At 39.5% G+C, this 24762-nt stretch overlaps 1 protein-coding gene across 1 annotated transcript in view; it reads left to right on the forward strand.

The window, feature by feature from the left end:
- Positions 1 to 24762, forward strand: part of SPAG16 (sperm associated antigen 16) — a 381187-nt gene that overhangs the window by 186428 nt on the left and 169997 nt on the right. The window contains exon 11 of the mRNA XM_032190097.1: positions 12744 to 12887. Coding sequence (XP_032045988.1) covers positions 12744 to 12887 — 144 coding nt within the window. The remainder of the gene's footprint in view (positions 1 to 12743; positions 12888 to 24762) is intronic.

Raw genomic sequence — 24762 nt, forward strand, 5'->3', positions numbered from 1 at the left:
ACATTGATTCATAAATGGACTCTGTGTTTCTTTCCATTGATGACTTGGAGTCTCACAGCAATACGACAGGCAACTTTCTTCCTCTTTTTCCTGCTCCGGAAGCAGGACTGCATCGTGTACTTCAGAAGTACAAATTCTTTCCTTTTCATTAACGAGTGCTGAAGAAAGCAGCGGTGGTCTTTTGAGACTGATCTTTATCTTTCATTATAGCCCAGTTTGAAGTGAATCGAAAGCCATTCGGAAGCAGGATAAATGCCGACCCTAAAGGTAAGTATTGCTATAAAATTGCAGTTCTTGAAAATAAGTAATCATTTTAGTCATCTGTATGTTTTTAGCCTTCCAGCACAGTTTACATAAACACTGTCTTTGCAGGAGTCTTGCTTTTGGATGTTAACCACAGACAACAGGAGCTAGCTAAACGGTTACGTGGAGGATTAGGATGTGTTGTTGATAGTGAGTGATATACTGTGTTAGGGGAGGTTACTTCTAGCAGCTTAGTAGGCTGACTTCCTGGCACAGCAGATTTAGGTTGTTAGGACTGTCATAAGATTTAGAACCAGTTCTGAGCATACAGCTGGGGTCTGCAAATAGTAGCAGTTAGTAAGAATGCTAAGAAAGGTGAAAAATTGTCATCTGGTATCCCATCATTTTCATTTGGATATGACTTGAGAAAAGGCATTTTATTCTGAATGTGCTTTGAATTGAAGAGTTCCGTCTTTCACAGCTCTGAATACTCAGAGGTTTGTTTTTGTGGATGTCAGTCTTGAAAAGAATCATGTTTTTAACAGTATGAAGACATCTTTCATGTAACTCCCTCGTTAATGAGTGATACCTTGCGACCTGACTATATGACTCCTATATATATATCAGAGACACTCATGCTTACCAGCAGTAATTTTTACATGTGTATATATATATACACACACACACACATTTATATGACTTTGAGCTCTTCCATCAACCTTCTTTAATGCATCTTTTAAATTTAAGAATTTACAGGGTCTGATAGGCAGGTTTTTGCCTCTAGAGAGATGAAGAGAAGGAAGCAGCAATCAGGAGACTCAGCCACAAAGATTTATTATTTAATACGTGGTCAACATTCATCACATGAAATATTTTCAGGTCTCTGTCAAAATGAAAATGTTGCACTTGTTACTATAAGATTAGGATAATATTATAAATGGAATTTGGCTGGGGCAAAGGTGGGAAAGCAGCCATGCATCTTGTCATGCTGGGGAGGACAGCACGACATTGTGTCAGCAATCAGGAAGTTTCTAGACTGCATTGATGATAATTTCCTAAATCAAATGCTAGGAAGACCAACCAGGGGTTACGCTCTAATTGATCAGCTGCTTGCCAACTCAGTTGGTGAATGGGACTGCAAACAACAGCCTGGGCCACAGTGACTGTGAGCAAAGAGAAGTCAGGATCCAGAAGAAGGCTGGAAAGGAGAGCAACTGTGTTAGGAGTCTGGACTTTGTGAAAGCATTCTTGGGCTTGGTTAGCTAACTGTTGGGCAGAATCTCTTGGGACACTGCCATTGTTGGCAGATTTTGGGGGATTACTCAGAGCAAGCCATTCTTTTGTGAATGGTACGGCAGCAGAAGGGCTCTTTGGCTATGCCTGGACCTTCTTAATTAACTGAATTGCAGACAGAGAGGATATGAGAACTAGGAACATTGACAGGTAATGAACAAGTGTAAAAGCATTTCCTGAGGATTCTGACAAAATCAAGAAAGCCAACCCTAGCGAAAAAAGCTAAAGGTCTCAAGAGTAACGACTTTACTAGTAAAAAAAAAAAAAAAAAAAAAAAAAGTTCAGAAAGAATTAGAGTGCATTGTTGAAAGCAAAAGGCAGCCCAGTGACAGGTGATAGGATGAAGACTCAAAGCTTTTTTTCTTCAGTCTTCACAGGCAAAGTCTGCTCCAAAGGCCTATGCTACCATCATGGTTTAGGAAGGAGAGGAATAGCCAACGGTGGGAGAGATACAGGTTAGGTGCTTCTTAGAAGAGTCGTTTTCTACATCGTTTTAATCACTGCACTACATTTTTCCTTCACCCAGTTTGGGACACCCCTCCACTACCAGCACTACAAATAAATAGAAGAAAAGTAGGAGCAAGAATCCTGGTAAGGCAATGTTTTGGGTTTCTTCCTGAGTTACAGCGTACCAGCAGGCCAGGCATTACAATAGTCTTGATTGTGGTTGCCTTTTGGGTGTTACATTCTGGTCACCAGAATATGATTTGAATCCTGCCCACTTACATGGAACATGCATATTCCTCCATTTCATTTCTTCAATATATATATTGCACTGATGAACAGTAGATAGTAAAGACATTGGATAATTTGACCCATTTTTTGATGTTATAGGACTGGGTAAATGTGAAATAGATGAAGGTATTTTTCTCTTAAAAAAAAAAAAAAAAAAAATCATTTACTGACAGCACTTGAAGTATTTCTTTTTTTTTTTTTTTTTGGTTTTTTTTTTTTTTTTTTTGTTGGGTTTTTTTTGTTGGGGTGTGTCCCAAAAAGAGCAAGTCTCTTATTTCTTCTATCCCAAATTCTATTTCCCTGTGCACGTGGGAACTTGAATCCTGAGTCTTTCTAGTTTTCCTAAACAAATGTGGATCTGTGTCTTTCTCTGTTGCTTTCCAGTAATGAAGAGCTTTTCTTTTTGTCTTCTCCCCTGTGTTGCGCATGGACAGTGAATTTAAAATGGAGATGGAATTTAAATTGGGGATGTAAAAGGAGGAGGGGCATTTGGCAAATATTGCATACCAAATATTCTAGAAATTACATGGTGCTAAAAGCTTTGCTCAGTAGGGTAAATTTTTCTGTAAGTGATGGTACATAATTTCATAGCAAACCCACCAGTTGCAAACAAAAGTGTCTCTTGATTTTCCTAAAACAGAATTTATTTGTTCAAGTCTTGCAAAACATTTCAGGAATTCTTAACCTCACTTAATACCTTCTGTAAAGGTTAATCCATAGAAGTTTTAAGGAATGGTATAGTACTGTCAATCAGTCAGTAAGTCTAGAGTTCTTTAAGTCTTTGCTATGGGTATTCTCTCTTTGATAGAGCAAGCAGTATTACATGCAGCTGAAGAATGAAGCTGACTAGATTCTCAAGTTTGACAAAAAAAAATAATTAACTCTTGCCACAATTTAGCAAGACAAATTATGAGTTTTTTTTTGCACTTAAGGTTTTAAAATATGTATTCTGTGCCTTTCCAATGGATAAGTTTTAGTACAAACCAATGGAATGGAATGGGCACAAGAACTTCTTCATTGAACTCCACAGTCTGTTTCATTCTGAGAATTTGCTTAGGAAATCAGTTTTGTTTAGCATTTTCATTAGCAATGAGGGTGATGGAATACAGAATAGCTTATAAAATATGCAGATGACACCAAGCTGTGAGGGGTTGCGAATACCTTTCTGCATCAGATCAGTATTCAGAAAAAACTTGGCAAATTGGAGAGATGGTCTGAAATCAGCAAGATGAAATTCAATAAAGTGAAGTGCCATATGATATGTTCAGGAAAAAGAATTCACATACACAAAACACAGGGAATATCTGTCAAGAGAAAACAGTTGACAAAGCCTGCAGCATATTTATTTTGCAAACTGGGAGATGTAATTATGGAATGTGTGAAGAGGGATGAGCTATCTTCATTGTTGGGTGATTATGCCACATTAGGTTTAGTGAAGTCTCGGTTGACATACTGTGTCCATGTTTGGTCATGGCTTTCAAGAAAGTTTAGAAAATTGGATGAGTTAGAGAATTGAGTTTGCTTAATTTAAGATGTTAGTAACAACCGTCTGATACATGAAGATTTAAAGAAGATAGAAATTGTTCTTCATATTCATGAGAGAAGAATATAGGGAAATCCATGTAATTTGCATTCAGAGAGATTAGCACTGCATTTGAGGAAACACTTTAAAAAATATCTCCTCCCCAAAACACCTAGACATGATGTAGAACCCCTTTTTCAAGAACTTATACAAATGTACCTTGGGTGAGTCTATGCAATCTGTCCATAGTACAGGGTCAACTAGATGTTGCCATTCAGCTTATGTTTCTGTAATTCTGCTCAGGAGATCAGAGAAAAAGAAGTAGTTTTAAAAACTTTTATTTTTAAATGTCATGGAAAAGTTGAATGGCCTCCTTCAGTAGGAAAAATGTTGCAGCAGTTGGGGCAGACAAGCTAGTTGGCAGAGCTCTGCAGGCTACCAAGGGTCTGCAGCCTCCAGCTTAGGGATCCTGAGACTAGAGAATTACAGTGATCCTTTCTGAGCCTCAAATCCATTTTTTTCTCATACATATTTACATGTTGTCAGAGCAAGTGCGTGATTTTTATTTATCAAATTTGCTTCGTAGTTCTGGATGCCACTACAGTCCTAACTGTGAAGACGCTGTTTATTTATGCAACTCTTTCCACAAGAGTTTCCATTAATTCTGTTGATGGAAGCATTCTTCAGCATTACGGTACTGAAATAGAGCACAGAGCGTACCCTTCCCTGCCTCGAAATGTGAGGAGGAAACACAGGAGGAAAGTGACCTTGAAAAGTTAATGCATTAGTTTCTTATTAATTTAGAAATGTGAGTTGACAGTTTGATGCTCTAATTGCAAATTATATTTTTAAATATTTTCTTTTAGCAACCTTGATAATTTAACAAAATTTACCAACTGGCAAGTTTCAAGTAGTATTCATTCCAAACTCTTATATACCACAACACTGCTACTAATCATCTGTGAAAAAGCTGCCATGCAACAGAAGACTGGGAATTGCTAACAATAATGATGAAAACTAATTCAAATGATGCCACAGATAGAAGCTTTTGCGAAAGCAATCTGCATCTTTTCAAGTTGGTCAAGCTAAAATTGCCTTTTAGAAAAGCAGATTGTCTTTCATTACAAAGGAAGACAATCTATTATCTCTGTACCCCACCAAGTACCCAATGCACAGGTCAAAATATAGGCAAGAATTATGCATTGAGTTAGAGAAAGTTTGCAAAGCGAGGACTTTCCCTTTGTTTTCTAGGTGTGTGATGTGGTTCATTGTCATCGATGTGGTGTAAAAATATATAGGCACTTTCCTGGCCAAGGCTGGTGCATGATCTAACCCTGGTTATCTATAGCCTCTTCCCAGCCGCACTAGAGAATTGTCCTGTGAGCTGCCATCTCTTTCAGAATTGGCTTCAAGACTGTGCAGATCTAGGTTAATCTGGCTTCAATGCTATTTTGAATACTGTAATTTTATACTTACATGGGACTGCCTTTCCCTAAAATAAGGTAATTCAGCGTATTTCATAAAGGAAGGGGTCGTAAAAGATCAGTTACATGCTGGACAGTATGAATCACAGTATAAATCATTCCTGCCAAGGAACTACAGCTTACACTCCAGAGTGAAGACATTAGGCAAAGACGTCAATATTTTAACATTTTTATTGCATCAACTTTTTTGTTGCTGCTCTCATTCTCTCTTTTTCTTTTGTCTTAATTACTTTTCCTTAAAGTATGCCAGGTACCTGGTAAATTGACTCAGCTTGGAAAATTGATTCAAGTGAATAAGAAATGAGAGCTTGTGAACGCATGATGTGACTCATGGATTAGTAGGCTGTTTTTTTTTTGTTTTTTTTTTTTTTTTCCCCCCTTTTTAAAAAGCACCCAGTCTTACAAACTACCCCCAAACTATTTGATCTCTGGCCAGTGTGCCATTTCCAGCTTTGTCATCATCTGAACAATAAGACAATAGAAATAATAATAAAACAACAACAACAAACAGATTCTGCAGTCTGAAAATAAACAGCAGCTTTCTCTGTGGAGTAAGGTGGGGATCTCTCAGTTGCCTGCTGCTTTGGTTTAAGGCAGGTTAGAAATACACTGTTTCTGTAGTGTCTAACAGCTGACATTTTAGACTAAGTGATTTTTTTTGGCCAGTAATTATCAGCAACCTTGTAAGCAAAAGGAATAAATGAGTAAGTAAAGATTTTCTAAGAAGTGATTTAGATTCATGCCAGTTGTTATTTACGAGCATTCTAGATAAAAGGCTTAACATTGGGTTGCTGAGGTTTGCAGTACATGAGTATGTAACAATATAAACAATTTACATGTTATCATATAGGTTCTAGGAAAATCCTCTTTCTCTGACCTGATTAAGGACTCTATCTTGAAAAGGATTATGTATGTTTTTAAGTTAATATGCTGTGAAATCATCAGGACTCCTGGCAGTGCATAATTCAAGAATGTGCATATATCTTCAAAGGACTGAGACCTAAATAAAACACATGCAAATCAACACGATAGTTTTGAATTTTCCTAAGATGTGATGTAAGGCTAAGCTTTGTTGTTAAGAAGAAAATGATTTTAGAGCGGCCCAGCATGTCCATAGTCAGATCTAACGCAGCAAAACCTACATGGTTACAAATACTCAGAGAGCTAATACAAATTAGTGGGTTTTGATAATTGCACACACAGTGGATAAAGTGATCAAACTCAGGACATCACAAAATAGGCTCTATCAATCAATCACTGTAACCGCATCTAAATCTAAGAGTGATAGTGATGTGTTCAGTACAATTATTTATGGAGGCATTGCATGCTGTGTGGAGTGTTCACTTTTTGAAGTTGTTTTTTTTTCAAAGCAGAGCTGGTTTGTCCAAGTTAGAAAGTGCGTGAATTTATGCTTCACAGGAACAAATATTTTTGCAGCTAAGATTGAAGATTATATGTGCATGGTGAATAGAAAAAGTAAATTAGATAACATTTTAAATTCAGTATTTTAGCCTTTTTAGAGATACAGATCGAAGTTTCTGGATGGCTATTTTCTAAGTACTGTCTCAGGTGTATGAAGAGTTGCTGGGCAGTCTAGAAGTGTTAATGTTAGGTATGGTGAGATCCCAGCAAGTTTTCTCCTTCCCAAATCCTGAGTCACAGGAGCTTGGGAAGCAGCCAGGATCTTTACTAGATGGGAATGAGATTTTTAAGCATGGCTGTGTGAGATGTGCCACTGGCTTCCAGGCAACTATTTACATAAATGAAACATGTGCTATGGGTATATTCCCCTATTTATGTTCTCTGTATGGTTTGTGCTTTATCCTTTGTTGTTGCTCTTATTTTCTTTTTTTTGCATCCTCCCCTCTTCCATTTGATCATGAAGAGGCATATTTTAAGACCTCAAGCAGAAATGCAGAGCTTTTCAGTTATGCCACCTTTGCATAATAAACCCCTGAATTAAATGTCAGGGTTATAATTATTGCTCAAGTACGCTGGCAGGTGAGACCAGGTAACTCAAGCCAAGATGAAAAGGTGGTAGAAATAACTCTATTAGTGAGATGTGGTTCAAAGAAGACACATTAGGGTCAAGTGTAACTGGCCTAATGATTGATCTGGATTTTGTGGTGTGTCTGGTGGCGTAACCCTGGCAAAGGGCCAGATGCCTGCCCAGCTGCTCCTCGCTTGCTCAGCTGGGCAGGAGGAGAAAATAGGCTGAAAAACCTTAAATGTGATGAAGACAGGGAGGGCCCCAGCCTCATCGCCCTGCCCAGCGGCCCCTCGTGCTCTCCTGCAGGCAGGGGATGCGGTCAGGGCTTAGCGATTCCCCCCGCTCCCTCCATTTTCCAAAGCCCGCCATTCCTGTCAGGAACAGTTCTCTGGTGCAGGCTCTCCACAGGCCAGCGCTCGCCTTTTACAGCCTGGACAAATCTGACATCAGGGGCCGGATTTTGATAAGATCTCGACCGGGAGGGCTGTTTTTGGTGTTTTCCATTAGCTCCTCTCCACTGTTATGCAGATAAAGAGCGACAAAAGGTGTGCAGAAAGGCCTTTGAGAGAGGGATCAACGGTGTCCCTTTTCCTGTTACTCCCTCTTCACAGCGTTCGTAAAGGGAGAGAAAATGACTGCCAGCTGCGGCCTTTTGTTCTTTTGTGAGGTAATAACGAGCCTTTCTAATGATTCTAAACTCTTCTGTGGTGTTCTACCTCTTTATTTGTCGTAACTTTAGAGATAGCCCGTGGCTACAGTGAGATCCTCAGTGAGACAGGAGAGATGAGGGAGCCTCACCTCAGGATCCTCCTCATGCAGTATTCCCACATGGGGCATAATCACATCCCTGTGTGTTTTTATTTTTTTTTTTCCTCCCTTAAAAGCTGTTGTGAATGCAGAAGGTAGAAAAATGCAATGCAGTTACATGGTGCAGTCTGCACGTCTGTGTTCATTAACGGATGGATTTACCTTTAGGTTTCAGTGTTAGCTAGGTTCTAGCAAAATGGAGACTAAAATCACATTTCAGCTTTTACAAATTCTTTAGATTTTAGGACATAATCCAGCAATATAATTGAGTATATGCATATGAGCAGTGTCTCTGATTGCAGTAAGACAGTTCCTAATATTTAGGTACATGCTCATTTGCTCTGAGACCTTAATGAATAGCCCTCCTCTCCAATTCAGTGCCTGTGATATTCCTCATTTCAAAGTCTGCTCTGCTTTTCTATTCCAACATGCCTAGAAAGCTTAATGTTGGAGGGAGAAATATCTACAGTTTCCTAAGTTTCCATTACAAGACTGACTTGTCTGCCATTTATAACTTCACCAGAGTGAAACTACTCAGACTGAAATTTTCTGTGCTAGCTATCTCAGTGGGGCTGAATTTCTGTGTAAGAAAGCATTAGCTAAAATGTTTCTGAGACCATGATTTTATTTATTTATTTATTTATTTATCTATCTATTTATTTTTAATCTTGGAGCTCTACTGTTCTCACATTTTGTTGCGGAAATGTTGCGGAAGAGCTTTCTGGTATGAAAGCAGCTATTGGCATTACCAGCAATCATTTTTGCCAGAATCTGGGAATGCAATAAATTTGATCAAATCATGAGGTTCTAAAAATTCCTTAGTGCAAGTGATATTCTGTGCAATGCTGTATTAGAATTTGGCAGCTAATTGATGTCTATATTGAGAACAGACTTTTCTGTATAACTCCTATACATGAAACCATAGAAAAATGGATTTTGTCCTTATTTCTGCTACAGAGTAATTGCATGAGGCTATGTAAGTCACTGAAGAGTATTAAGTTAATCATCTGTTTTGCACTCTTCATTCTCAGAGTGCCTGATTTTGAGACCATTTGGGTTAGGTTTAAAGTTCTGGACTTCTTCTACTCCTGCAGTCATTGGAGACTACTAGGAAACTACTGCACTAAGGAGGCTGAGTATTTAGTGTATTTATAAATAAATAAATAAATAAATATATATATATATATATTAGATTTTCTAGCCCCTAAAATTATTTTGAAATTATAGTTGTCTTATTTTTAGACCTTAGTGTCCTGCATCTGTGCAATTGGGGTTAACTGCTGTTATTTCTTAGGAGTGGTTTGAGTAGATGCTTTCACTGTGTTGATGATAGCCTTTCTTCACATAGGAGCACTGCTTTGTGCATTGAACAAACTGAGGCTAAGTAGGATCGCTGCTGCTGTAGGAATTGAAGGGAACTCTAGACACCAGCCAGCCTGTTCTGCCTGGGTAATATGAGGTGGGTGTTTTGAGAGCTTTAGGAACGAGCTAATGATGGCTCTCTGTTCCTGTGCTGCAGAACCCTTAGTGCCAGAAAGCTTTCCTTCACATCTAGCTGAAATCTCCCCTAACCTCAGTGCAGTGTAGTTAGTGTTTGTATTAAAACAAATGCATAGTTAAGGTTACACAGACAGCTTCGGATTTAACACTTTTTAACCTGAAGGTCAATTTCATATGTATGTAGCTATCCAATGTAGTACATGCTGAGACTGACAGTATTTTGCATCTGAAGATACCATATTTTAATTTATGGTTCAGTCAAAATAAATTAGAATAATCAATGATTGCTTTGAAAGCAAATTACTGGGAGCACTATATATCTACCAGGGCAAGTGCTGAAGAGATGAGAATGGCTTATAATGCCAGAATGAGTTGTGTAAACACGGGTATTTATATACTCAACAGCAGCAAATCTTTGGGAGTTGTTTTTTTCTTGGCTGAGTCTTCTCTGATCCCACTTCCATCCCTGAGGAGGAGAAAACTGATGCTTCTATCACACATGTTCCATTATTGATTTTCATTCCAATCTACCCAAAGTCTTCTGTGCTGGAAATAATTAGACCCTCTGAGCAGAGATGAAGCAAAAATCTATACAATGCTGGATCGCCAGAAATGAAGACAAGGGTGCCTAATTAATGTTGCATATAGAAGTCTCTTTGGATGAATGGGTTTCCCTTTCTCAGAAGCAGCTCAGCAGTGGTTATGTCACAAGCTTGCTGTTAATTAGTGTTCAGCGTGTGCCTATAAAAATGGCATGGAGGAATAAAATGTTGTACAGCAACATTTTACAAGAGCTCTGCAATTAAAAGAGAATTCTCCAAATGTATTCTTGTGGGCTTCGTTCTGATGGCAAAAATGTTTCTTCCATATGAAATATACTTGATGGATTGTCTCTAAGCTCTCTAGAAACCTCTAGTCACCAAGGAAGTTTGGACATCTCGAAAGCTGGACTGGAAATATGTTGGGAGGGTTAAGGACAGGAAAAATGTTCCTAGGAGCTGAGGCAGCTGCAGCCGTGCTGGTAGGTGAGGACTATCCAGAAAGCAAGTCTGGAGGAAGCTGGCAGATCTACTTTTCTTTGAAGCTAGAGTGAGAGGTTTTGTGGACTGAGAGTGATTTAATTCAAGTTATGTAGCACATCTTTGGGAAATGTGAAAGCAAGTATTTAGACTGTAAGAGGCAGAACTGACAAAGTCTTCACTCCAAGCATGCGCTCAACTATCAGCAGAAATATCTGAAGGGAAGAACTGGGGGTTCAGAGATGGAGCTTTTGGGATCTGAAGTATCTGAAATGGATCAAGAGAAAAACTTAAGCAGATGCATCTGATGCTGGTGCACTGCTATGTGCATGCCAGTGAGGAAGGTCCTGCTTAACCCTGCCTGCCTTGATGCTGTAGAGGCTGGGGGAAGCGGGTGTGTAGCCCCGACAGGTTCATCTTTATACTCATCCCACTCATTTGTCTGTAATGCAGGATTCCCTTTTTGGCACTCCTCCAAATAACAATGCTACCTGTTTGCTGCAGAAAGTAGCAGTATTATATTGGGTTTTTGATGTGTCAGAGGTTTCTGATAGCAGAGGGATCCTGGCTGAGTTCTTCTTGTCCAGGAACCTGCAGGCCACTGGCATGCCTTCTTTCAGCTTTTAATTCTCTCCTTTTACCTCTGCTCCCTCCTACTTATGTGTTGTGGCCAATCTGAACGATACAGTTGCACCTCTGAATAATTTAAATAACAACATACCTTCCTTCTTTTTTCTCCCTGTAAATGCAAAGGAAGTTTCTCTTATTTAGGCCAAGACAGCAAACATGTTTTTCTTCTCTCAGAAATTAGAGAATGCATAAAACTTGGGTTCCTTGGTTGAACAGATGAGTCCAACTGTTGAATCTGCAGGAATCTTCCAGGACTGTGCCTTAAACTGCAGGAGCAGATGTGTTTTCTGATTAAAATCCAGTTGACATAAATATGTTTTTCGCATGAATTTGACATAGGGAATGATGTTTTCCCCATATAGTAGAAGCTGCAGTTGTGGTTTAGGAATTTTATGAAATATTAAGAGTGTAGGAGAAAGCTGCTGTTAAAAACGAGATTTTTATAATAGAGTAGTTGTGTGCCTTTAATGACCTCTCTTTTCTTCCCATTTGGCTGCTTGGCATCTTCTCTCTCTACTCTGATTCTGTTTTAATAAGTGTTTTTCTCTGCAAACTGTCAGCTCTGATGCACAACTGAAATGGGTGCACACACAGACTATGATTTGTCTTCCCTTCACTGCATTTTGATCCTGAACTCCAGATTAAGTCTATTTAAATAATCTTGCGACTGAAGTCAGCTCCTAGACACTTTTTGATGTTCAACAAATGGTAAAGCATTTCAATAATTTAAATCAAATAACCAAATCCATATGAAATAGGCGCTTGTTATCTTTCCAACAGATTTATTTTCTTCCCTAGATCCATTTCAGGCTGTGCTGCAGTTGCCAAATCAAAAATAAAGTGAGTTTTCAGTATAGGGATGTGATAAGTGTGTGATTTCCATTATGTCCCAGTGTGCTATATAATACAAAATGAAAACATGTAACACGTTTTGAGTGTAGAGTTGAAATGGATTTTCTGACCATAGCCTAGTCTCAGTGAATAGGTGCTAAAGTAATGGCAAAGACTGTAGCTACTGGGCTGTCATTATCATTTGAGTAATTTCCCAGTGGTAGAAGACTTCAGACCTATGGGCACAATGGAAAAAAACCCTGAAGCCTTTTGTCCTTCTTCCCTTAAACCACCAGCAGCAAGCTGATGAGCCGATACTTTTTGAAGTTCTTTTGAGCGTGGGAAATAGTGGGTTCAGGCTGGTTGTGCTTGTTTGTATGTTATCCTATTTTTTTTATTTTTTATTTTTTGTAAAAACATTCAAAGAAAGCTTTTAGAAACATATTTGAGTGTTTTAAGCAACTGGAACCTCAAGAGGATGTGCAAACGTTTCTGGTTTCACAGACGTCAGTCATGTTTTGCTGTTTTCTTCAGTAATAGCAGAAACTCATCTGCATAGCATGTATTTTAAATTCTTGAGAGGATAGAAAGCATTGCTGCTTGTTTGGTCCATCCAGAATCAGTCATCTTTGGATGTTACAGAAATGAAACTGGTGCTGGATATAATGAGCCTCTCTTTTGTCTTGTAGCCTGGCTGTACATCCCCAAAAAGATGTTGTAGTCACCGGCAGCGATGACCGCCTCTGGAAAATGTGGGCTTTACCTGATGGGAACATCATCATGACGGGTGAAGGTCACACTGATTGGCTTTCGGGCTGCTGCTTCCATCCAAGGTTAGTGCAAACAGTCCCCTGAACTAGTGCTAATCCCTTCTGGGGACTGCTTGTTTGCTCTTTCTTTGCTCACTGGCCTGCTCTGATGACTTTCTATTCTCAGTATAACCCTGCGTTCTCTGCTGAATTTCCAAACATGTAGATAAATGTTCCTCTGGCTTTCAGTGTGTTGACTTAAGATTGATTGCTTTTAGTATTTTGTACGTCTTAAACTTTGTCCACGTGCCAGTGCACGTAACAAGGAGTAATAAGCTTTTTAGGTCTAGCTGTATTCATATTCTCCATGTTCATGCACCATAACAAACACAGCTCTGTTATTAATAATAAAGAAAAGCTGATTTCTTGTATCGAGTATTGCCATGTGACTAGATGTATTCAAGTTTATCTAGAGAATATAGCTTTCCTCCTTTCTCTTTATACAGATTTGAAGCTGAATTAATACATGAAAGTGAATATTGAAAATGAGAAGTAAATATTTAGGTTACAAGGGTCACAGAAATAGGCTAAATATAAAGTAGATTTCTTGGTCAATTTGATGAAAAATAGAATGCCATTTTACTCTAAGAAAAGACTTCTGTTTTTCAAGACTGAGCTTCTGTAGATTGAAATGATTTTGCCTCAAATTTGCAAGGGTGCAGTTGTAATAGAGCTCTTTACTGTTAATATAATAAAGGTCTGCCAGGCTGCTCACCTGTGGTTCACTTATAAAAAGAGCATTATTAAACCTCTAACCTTGTGTTTTCATTGTATTTATTTTATAAATCTATGTTAGCTCTTTCCTTCACGAGAAGGAAAACTGTTTAATTTCATAGTTCCTCCTGATTTCTGATATTGTAATGAGTTAACAAACACGAGTTAAGAAGCATGCGATGCTCTAAACACAAGAAAATCCCTCTGTTCAAAGCCTCAAGAACCCAGAATAGTGCTTTTTGGGATAGAACATCAGCACTTACTCTTTGCTTGCATCTTTTTCTCCTGTGAAACCTGGGAAGAGAAGTCCTGTCTTCTTGTTTTAAGATGGTAGGAATTTTTTCTCTTACTAAGTTGTACCTCAGGAATAGATGTTGCACCAAGTTTGTGACCGTGCTGGGCATCCTAAGCCTAACTTTCGGATAAACAAAATGCTGCCTTGCCTCTTACCTGGTATGAATATAAAATGTATCATAGGGAAAGAAAGGGAAATACAATTAGAAGAGCATGTTATCATTTATAAAGCTGCTGGGCATACTAATCAGATTTCGATAATGCATTGTTACCATGACACCCGCTGACTCAGAGACTCAAAACTATTTTCTCATTAGTCTTTGACCAGAATACAGTCCTTTCAATAGGCTTTCCTATTTCTCATTCAATTATTGAAATTAAAATGAGTTGAGGTACATCATTATTCACTTGCAGTATAAATTGACTCCTGCTGGATGCTCTGGAGTGATTCAAAAGTAGTGCTTTTACAATATTGTCTTCTGTTACTGGAGAAAAAATATATATAATGTGACAGAATACATTTAATCATAATTTCTTCTACCCCCCCGTACATCAGGTATTCCAGAAGTGAAAATAATGAAATAGAAATGGAAAGTTTTCACAGAAATTTTCCACAATAAAATGTAGATAGTGTCTAGTTTTATTTCTGATTTAAAAGGATATTCAAAAGTTGAAAAGAAAAATATTTGTGTGGCTGGGCTATTAAATTGTGATCCAGAAATCTGGATTAAACTTCTGCATTCTTTCCTTGTTGCCCTCTGTTAGCTTGTTTCACCTCTTTTATTTTCTCTGTTTATAAAATCAGGTTTAGAGCAATCTCCATTTTTAGTCTGAGAAATATTCTGTCTGCAGGCACACACACAATTAGGGCCATTTTCAGGCCATCTTTGGAAGACATCAGAATAATTCACTTACTGAGGTTGTGTGTGCTAATAACTTGAGGAGAAACAGATCTTGACCTACAATGTGAATTTAACTGGTGCTTCTGAACATACAAGGGACTTAAAAGTCCATTTTTACTCAAGCAAGTCCACATTTACATTTTAATCAAGCAAGGATCTTCTCATGGTTGTGTTTGACCACTGTAAACAGAGGTCAAGCTGAAGCCTGGTAGATACGAAGGTCTGTAACCTTCAAGCTTTGGGTGCTGTTAGGTTCATACACCCTTACCTTCTCCAAGAGCAGTGAGAGATTGTGGATTGGTAGTAGGAACTTAGCTGTGTGCAGTATAAGAGGAAAGGTTTCTTTTAGGCTGTCGACTTTACTCTCTGATTAATAGGCAGCAGCTATGAGGATTTTCATTTTAATTCTTCCTGGTACTGAGGCACAACCACATCCTCCAGTGCAATGAAGCCACTGAATTTCTGGAAGGTTGTTGGGTTGGATGAGTCTCATTTTGCCCCTCGCTGACAAAGTGCTTCCCAGGCACTCTGGGAAGCGTCATTCCATGCCAATTTTTCATTAATAACAGTTTTTGCTTTCACGTTTGAGCACAGTGGGTAGATGAGAGTCCATGATGTGCCAAAGCTCCTGAGTCTTGTGGGATCTGTGTGCTGGATTATTTTTTACAGTGTGCCCCCTGCTCTTCGGTCTCCCATGAGTTCTCCTCGCATGGCAGTGGCTTCCAGGACACTAGATGAAGGGGAACAAACTAGCTCTGTGCATGCGAGGACAGCAGAACACCTCAGCTGTGATGCTTTCTGCAGATCTGAGAGCAGAATTTTGCCTTGAGCTTTTTAAATAAAAGCAAAACTTCAAACAGGTCCCATTGTCTACAGAGTGCAGCAGCTGGATGGAGGGAGGAGAACAGCGCATCCTTTTTGAAGCTCAGGTGACAACTGGTCAGACTTCAAAAACAAACACGCTTTTTTACTCCAGTCTGGCTGAACAGTACAGTGCAGATAAGCTAGCTGTTGCAAGAGCCTGTCACTGCTGAAAAATTTAGGAATGTTTTCCAGCTTAGCTTTTATATGTATGAAGGAGTGAGGGAGCCTGAGTGACTGCTGTCCATGTGAGCTTCGTGTCAGAAATCTGGGTAGCTGAAGGAGAGCTGTGCAGTCCACCTGTGGCTAACAGGTGGCCTGAAAAAATGGAATAATAGACTAAATCTGCATCTTCTGAGAGTTTCCAAAATAAGCTGAGGATGTTCATGCTGCATCTATAAGAACGCATCTATAAGAACCAGAGTTTACTTGCACTGAGGTATTTCAGTGCACATGCTGGATTTATCTATCTTCATTAGTAACCTTCCTGGATGGCTGAAGAACAGCAGAGCTATTTGTTCATGTCCTGTAAAGTGCCAGTGAACAGTACAATCCTGTGCTCAGTGCACATGCCAGTATTAGTGTCCTTAACAGAAATATTTATCAGGCCAACTCATCTAGAATGTTTGTAGCCCTTTTCATGCAAACCTTCAAGTCTGTGGAATACAGCAAATTTCTGTCAGAGGGAGGCAGAATTCAGCAGGGAAGCTGGGGTGGGCAGGATTTGGGGATAGCCTGGACCAGTTGTTCAGAGGTAACAGGCTGCCCTGGCTGGGTCAGCAGTTGCTAGCTATGGCCTGCAGCATGTGCCATGCAGCCCAGGGCTGCCTCTGCAGGTTGGGGGGCTGCTGGATGCACCTGCACAACAGGGGCTCCCGCACACAGAAACCCTGCAGAGAGGCTGAGGTGGTTTCCTGATCGATCTCCTTTGAAATTATGGAGTGCCATTAATGGCATCTTTCAGTAAGGAGCTGAAACAATGCAAAACTGGTCGTGTAGGTAACAGCATTCATCTCCTGTGGCCTGTGGATACCTGGGGGAGAGAAGGGACCTCAGAGCTGCAGAGGCTTCAGAGAGTCCCTGGTAAGAGAAGCTCTGTGTTCAAACAAGGGTCCGGAGTGCTCAGGTGAGCTCCTGTTCAACTTCAGAGAGGAGGAGGAAAAATGTCAGCACCCATCCTTTCTGTCCGGCCAGAGTCAACCAGGCTTGTGGTCCTCTCATTGACAAGATGTCAGAGATTGCTCTTAATTAGGGGTCCAGCAACGGTGATCTTCAGAAGACTTTCTGCTAGTTTTTCAGACATAAATGTCGAGTGCCACATTCTGCACTGAACAAGGCTGAGACTTAAAAGCCACTAACTCTGCTTGAAACATTAACATAAGAAAGAGTTGTAAGGCTCAGGTTAATCACAAAGGTCTCTGTTGGCTATCAGTGAAATAAATTATTCTGATTTCTGCCTTGAAATAGACACTTTAAAACCTAATTTAGGGTTCAGTACAGAAACAGATGTTTTTTATTTATCCTTTCATTGCTATTGATAGCTATTAAAGGAAATTCAAGATAGGCTGGCACATTTTATTTAGGATTTCTGAACAGCATTTGTATTATAAAGGCATAATGATTTAATTTCTTAGAGAATCTTTGATTCACAGAGTTCAACAAAGCCTTCAGTTACTAGATTACATATTAAATTTGACAATGGTTGGAAACTTCTTTTGAGTGGCAGGATTAATTTTCAGTCATCTAGCTGGCTCCGTGTAACACACAGTTAGCAGACTAGACGTTTCTTGCAATGTTTTATCAAACTCAACTAATATGGGAAGTTGCATTCATTTATTCCACAAAGAACAGCCTGCTGCAGAACTATTTTAGTCGCTTCCACAGCGTACGTACCATGGGTGTGGCGTTTTCAATGTAATAACAGTTTAATGTCAAAACTAGTTTTTATTGATTTTGAAATCTTTTTTGGCAAGCTTCAGACTTTTCAGAAACATTCTGCAGGTAACAGTTCTCTCTCAGGGCAGCAAAGCCTACTCCTTTTTCTTTACAAACATGTTTGGGTGGGTGTTCAGTTTCCTTTGGGATTCTCAATCTCATTATTTTTATCAATAAAAAGCCTCTGCTGGACAAAGGAATAAATCACATATAAATGAAATATGAGAGATTACACGAGAAGCTCAGCTTCTGCTTAGACTAATCGAATATCTTTGGCCAAACATCCCAATGTCAAAGGCTTTATATGTATTCTACAGGATCAGCCTGGCAAAAAGAAATCAATAACCAGGTAATGGATGTGATTAAAATTTTTCCCCTTCCACCCACTTCCATAAGCTAAATGTTTCTACCCATACTAATCTGTTCTGGCACCTTTTACACCTTACTGTGTGAGTTCTGTCTTTGCAGTGGTTGTGGCAGCAGATCATGGGCCATCTGTATCGTTTGACGTTCAAAACATTGCTCATTAGACTGCTTGTGTTCTGCAAGGGTTGTTGCATCTGCTTTGAAGCAGTACACTTTTCTATACCAATAGGAAGACAAAAACAAGCAAACAAACAAACAAAAAAAAACAGTTGCATGCATTTTGATGTTGAGGGACAGCTGCTTTAGTTGTAGAAATATGATTGGACTTGTCACTACTTTTCCCTTTTTAAATAAATCCTTCATTTACCAGAACTGTCCTTTAAAACTGTTCTGGACTGAAAATACGTGGCAGGACGGAATGCAGCTTCTTTCTTTTCTATCAGGAACTTTAAGAGTCTGTCATTACATTGATTTTAAAAAGCAAACAATCTGCAGCTCCATAGTGTGGTTACTGAACAGGCTTTGCTTTTCACCCAGAATGACCACGCTTTATTGGAAAACTACCTTTGGCTTCCATTTCTTGGTTGGTGGAAATATTGACCACTCAAAGTTAATGATTCACTAATAATTTCTCCATTACAATAATTCAGCAAACAGCAGGGGAGAGAAATACTGATGACAGTTTAAGAGAGAAAAGAGAGGAAAGTAGCTGACAAAAGAAGCAGTCCTCTTATTGAGCAATTCAAATGCGTATTTCAAATAATTACAGGAAGAAATCACATTGTAATAAAATGCTGCCTTTTGATGGAACCACTCTGTAGTTATTTTCACAGGTGGTTTCACATACTAAAATGCAAAAGCCAGTGGTCGGAAACCTCTGGAAATCTTTGTGTAAAACTAAGAAATAGTAGGAAACCTTCCCAATATTTAAGGTAAACTTTGACATCTTATTCTTAAGAGCAAGGATTTTTATCACGACTGTTTTGTTGATTGCCTCATTAGGCATTTTCTGTTGGTTTGCATGTGTGGCTCAGATTTTTAAAAAGGGTGCTGGTATGATGGGAGCCGCTTAAAATGCGTGTGGAGTGTGGTGGTGGTGGTGTGAGGGGCTTTGGCAGCCGAAATGAAATGAGGTCTTTTGCATTTTAGAAGTTTATGAGAGGATGTTTACACTGATTTTTTTTTTTTTTTTGGTGTGTGTGTGTGTTTCTTCTGTATTGCTTAGGAGTTGTAGTTGTAAATGCATAGCTGGTTTCTTCATCTGTTTGTATGCTTTGTATGCTTTCCTGTACGTTAGTTTTCTTTTTTTTGTGTGCGTGTGTAGTGAGACAGAACTTCGTTTCCCTGTTTTATAGGGGAGGGAGAAAGGAATGTGGTTCTGAAGTGTAAATCCCGTCTCACAGGATGTTTATATGGGCATACACCTGCTTCCACGCAAGCTGCCAGATGATGCCTTTTTCCTGAGGTCCCCAGAGTTAGGGCTATCTGAGTGAAAGCAGGGGCACTGCTAGAAAAGACACCTAAAGGCTCTGTAAGAGAGTGAAGAAAAGAATTTCAGGCCATCTGCTTCCGAAGGGTGTCACCCAGCCTTACAAACACTTTGAGAAATGCCCACAGAAATATCAGTGGCACCGTCTCCCTCCGTGGCCACAATTTTTCAGAGACTTTTCCATGACGGAGTGAGAGGGAGTGCCAAAGGAGCGCTGTGTTGTCACTAGTTTTGCTTTGAAAACTGTTTTAGGGTGGTTTAGTGGGTTTGATTTGGGGCAAATCAAAGTTTAATTCCAACTCAGAATTTGTAAGGGACTTCATACAGGGCTTTTATGGTTTCTTTTCTCTGATCTCTACTGTATTTGCTATCTCTATTTGCTATCTTTATTTTTTTTCCCAGATGAACGAATGCAGTTTTTCTTTTTTTACTCATGAGTTTGTAGTCCCTTCATCACAAATGTGAAGCACCTCTTTAAAGCCTCCTTCATAAGGACATAAATCTTCATACCTGCAGTGCATGACCTCGGATACACTTCAGCTCCTAATGGGTATAAAAAGATAGCTGATCCTTATGGCATTATTTAAGTTATTATTTAACTGTCATATCTTTATAATGTCATTTAGATTCTATGCTTGTCTATAAGGTAAACAGTTTTCAAATGTACCAAAAGCCTTGCTTCCATAGAAATGATCTCATTATTATTAAATGACTGTGTCTTGCATGCTCCATTCCATTATTACGTGAATTTTAGACCTGCAAACAGGCATGGTATTGGGCTCATCAAACCAGTCCTATTGGTTGAAAAGGCACTGTGATCATCTTTGGAGGTGTCCCAAAAGGTGTCAAGTTTAATCACTCTCTTTACCAAAAAAAAAGAAAAAATAAAAGGCTTTAGTTACTGAAATCAGTAATATTTTGTTACGAATGTTTGAATGTTTGGACTTTTAGAAATTAGGAGAACTTTTGGATCAGCTGTATAGGTAAATAGATCTGGCGTAGAAACTGTACAGAATTTTCTTGAAGGAAAAAAAATCAATGAAAAATTCTTTAATAGAAGGAAGGAGGAGAAAGATGCAGTTGAAATCTCTTTGATAGAGTGCCACTCAAATGGTATACTTCTAAACCTATTAGTTCAGCTTCGGTGAAGCTGTGAATGTGCTGGATGAATGTTTTGTAGAAATCTGCTGTCTCCTCGTGGAGCTCCTGGGTTTGTTTTTGTGCATGTCACCCTGATTCCCAGTTCCTGCCGTTCCACAGAGCTGCTGCCCAGGAGTCGCCAGAAGTAACGCAGTTTGCAGATGTTCAAGTCACTTGCTTTGGTTGTGAGCAAAAGCTGCTTTTCACTGCGAAGGCTTCAGGTTTTGGGGCAGCGTAGGGTTTCTTCTAGCTTCAGCGGTATTTATCCCTACTTGGGAGTCGGGAGTTTATGTTACAGAAAGCTTGCTGCTTCCTGCTCGGGTTGGTGGCACTGCTGTTGGCCCAAGCCTGTTCCGGCTGAACGCCTTCCTCTGGCTCATTCAGAGTAGCTATAGACATCAAAACATCTCTCTTAATAGAATCTTTTCTGTTATGTTTCTTTGTGTGCAATTATAATCTCGCTGCCTTTAACATTCCTGGTTCATTATTGTTTTCTTCTGTGCAATAAAGGCAATTGTTTTGTCCCTAAAGTCTGCTGTGAGGGTTTCTAGTGGAGTAGGTAAGGAGATATACATGTTCATTATGTTGTTAAAATGTGTGTTTCTAACATGTAGCTGTTAAAATAACAAACATTACTGGTAGGGTTGACTGGAGAATGGTGCCTCAATTGTGAGGCAGCCTGTAAGATACTCGGGTTGGAAATAAACACAAAATATTTGGAATGCATTTAAAAAAACACCATGAATTGTACTGAAACATCCCTTTTAAAATACGAAGATTAGGTTTCACCTACATTTGGTATTTTTATCAAGGACATTCAGAGGTGATGATTAGGGCAAGGACCCGTGCTGTGGGGATGTGGAGGATCCAGAGCCTTCCCGTGTTCGATTCCAGAGCCCTGGTGCCAGCCCAGCCCCGCTGCTCAGCTCCTCCCCGCAGCCACCTGGAGAGCTCCACTACAGGAAGCTTCAGTTCCACTTCTTCCCCAGGATTGCTGTCCTACTGTCGCAGGGGGGACGTGGCTGAAGAACGTAACATGGAATCTCCTCCTAGTCACAGCGATCTCGCTGGGGAGAAAAATAACGTTTTGAGTGTTACGGAGGAAAAGCTTGACTATGGGTTTGGCACGCCTGAAGTCAGCATCTTCCCTTGCGGTTGTGTCTGTTTCCTTAATTTCTTTCTTTTTGACAGAAATAATCTGGCCACTTCAATGCAGTTTAGAACTGTAAGTGCTTTCTGGTTCGTGCTGCTTTACCAGCAGCACATGTAATAATTTTATATTAGCTATTTTACCGCAAATTTAGAAGATTAACCCATGCAAGGATTTCAATATGTTCTATTAGTCATGGATCTGGTTTCATTTCACTGTATACATGCAACATTTCCTAATGTATTTCTTTAATATGTTTTCTTAGTAAACCACTCAGAACTTATGCCCTAACCCTTGGGCATTATGTTCAGAGATTGATCTGTGGAGATTTTGAATTTCCTGGCATGAATCTCGTTGCAAGGCTTGAAACGTACATTACTGTTTTCAATTGCGAATTAATTCAGAATCTTCATTAGCATGCAACAAGCTGTAATGGCTGAAGTAAAGAAATCTGTCTCGAGTACAAATGCCAGGCAAGAGTTGTATGGCTGTCGTTTAAATGTTGTATGTATGCATCTCCTCTCAAGCTGCGTCACTGCAGTAATTTGGGTAATTTCAGTTAGAGTGGCACAGGTAGCAGGAGGTGTTGACCAGCTGTGAAATAAGCATCAGGACTTCCTTCACCTTTGAAGGACATGGGTGGGGAACCCTGTTCTCAGCTTGTTATAATTGTATTCTTTGTTTATGTACAAAATTAATGGGGAACAGAAAGGAAGAAGGCCACAGGATATGTGTCCTCGAGATCAGCTCACTAAGTGTTGCTTAAGGGTTTGAGGTTTTGGTGGTTTTTGTTTGTTTTTTGTTTTTGTTTTTCTGCCTCGAGTGATCAGGTGTTAGACTGCATGGCCTCATAAGTGGAAATTCACTTTTCATATCAAACCTTCGTGTTACAGGATGGAAGATTATATTAATGTTGGTGTTCTGCTTTCTCTTGTAGCTACCCAGGGTTCTGTTAACATTCAGCATTTCGACTCTCCTTCAGTCCTTAATTTGTTATTGATCACTGCCTCCACTAAGTAATCCTCTGCCTTTGGTTATGTTCCTATCCCCAGGGCATGGCTCAGTAAGATCATCAGTTGCCCAAAATATAAGCACTTGCCTAGTGCACTGCCCTATGCATTTTCTTGGGCTTTCGCTATCAAGAGATCGTTACACAGCGTGAGCTAAATATTCTTCCAGGTGCCTGGGAAATGTTCAAATCCCAGTGCAGAACTTTTCACATGCTGTGAAGTCTCTGTGCGCTCTCTGAACTCTCTGTGCATATAAATACGCAGCTTAAAAATGATGCTTTGTGCAAACATGCAGATGGGATTAATGGCTGTGGCTCATTACTGCCTATTGATTGAGATTAGACATCACTGGACAACCATTTGGGGCTGATAATGGATTTGAAATGGCTGAGCCACAACTTTGGCATGGAGGGGAACTGTGACAGAGGATTATCATTGTTAATATGGGTCATAAATCTGCTCCGTACATGGAATTCTTGTATCTGAACTCCTTCCAGACCAGGCTTTTCCCTACTTCAACAGCCCTTTATTAAAATTTGAGGTTTTGGGGTCACTCCAGTGGAGGTAGAACGATGTGGCTGATGGGGATGGGTGTTGAGATTTGGCATGACACACTGTAAACATGCTGTTAATGCATATTAGAGATACTGTGCATAGTTTTATGTGGGCTAAACACGCCTATTTATTTTTGAAATGTAATACTTTGTAGGGAGAATTAAGCTAATATTAACATCAATGGGGGAAAACATTGGAATGGCACAAATAGAAGGTGTTTCTGGAAAACGCAGACATTTTGCAGTATTTATTGGTTAACCACTTTTCTTGGTTAAAAAGGTGTCCATTGGTCTCTAAACCTCGGAGGGACCCTTGCGTTGTCTGGCGCCTGCTGTCCTGACATGGATTTCGTTGCATCTAAGCTCCAAATATTGTAACCAGTTTATCTTTTTCCATTTTTATTCCTTACCTGATGTGCTTCCAAAGCCTCCTAAAAGGCAATTTTGCATGTATTAAAAATTGCCTTCTACCAGGTGCCTAAATTATTTTAAAATCTCATTTAACCACTCTTAATTGCATGACATTGAAAGACAGCTAACTCATTTTTTATACTTTAAAAAGACTAGCCTGCAGTGAATGGCACACGCTCAGTATTTTTGCAGAGGTACCCAGCTCATTTTAGCAAGCTAATGGATTTGAATGGAGCAGGCCTGACTGTGGCCTTTGTAGATTATAAACTGAATGGGAACAATCTGCTACCTTGTGGACATAACAAAATATCATCATCACGAGGCTAAGGCTACATTTTGAGCAGGCCAAAACCCAGAGTTAAAGGAATAATCATGCACTGTGACAGAAACAAGCTGGTAAGAGCAGTGGGAGATGCACCAGGTAAAAAGCGGTTTGTGTGTCTGCGCATGGTTGGATGTGCCAGCTTCTACCAGCAGCCATCAGTTCAGAAAGGGAAAATGCTTTAAAATATGGAGGACTTGTTTATAAGTAACTTAAATTAATTCTGTGAAAATTCATATATGCCATCCTGGGAATCTTTTTGGTAGCAGGAGCATGTTATCTTTACAGCATCGTAGCCATGAAAGTGTAATGTAGCCTCAAGGAAGTTTTAATAAATCAGGTGAACATTAACGAATAAATAAATAAATACCGTTTCTATGATGCCAGTTCTCCTCCAGAAGCACTGAGGAGAGGGGCCATACCAAAACAATGCTTGCTTTCTTTTTCCTCAATATCACACCCAGCTGTTGGCCAGGTAGGATGGCAGGGGAAAATAAGCGTCCTGTCTGGGGTCAATATATAGGCATAAAAAAATGATCAAAAGATGGAGCAATTAGATAATACGGAATGAAAAATTACCTCAAGTTTGCACTTGGCATGCTATGCATTGACAATTTGCTGACAATTTCCAGCTGGGAGCTTTGTGTTGCAGACTTTTGCAGAAGTGTTTTCTCATTTTTTCTCAGACAGAAAGCCATGCACCTACTTGCTATCCAGTGTCTGCTGATTTCTGCACTGCTTCCTGGCTTGG

Source organism: Aythya fuligula, chromosome 6 (genome assembly GCF_009819795.1).
Source record: "Aythya fuligula isolate bAytFul2 chromosome 6, bAytFul2.pri, whole genome shotgun sequence".
NCBI lineage: Eukaryota > Metazoa > Chordata > Aves > Anseriformes > Anatidae > Aythya > Aythya fuligula.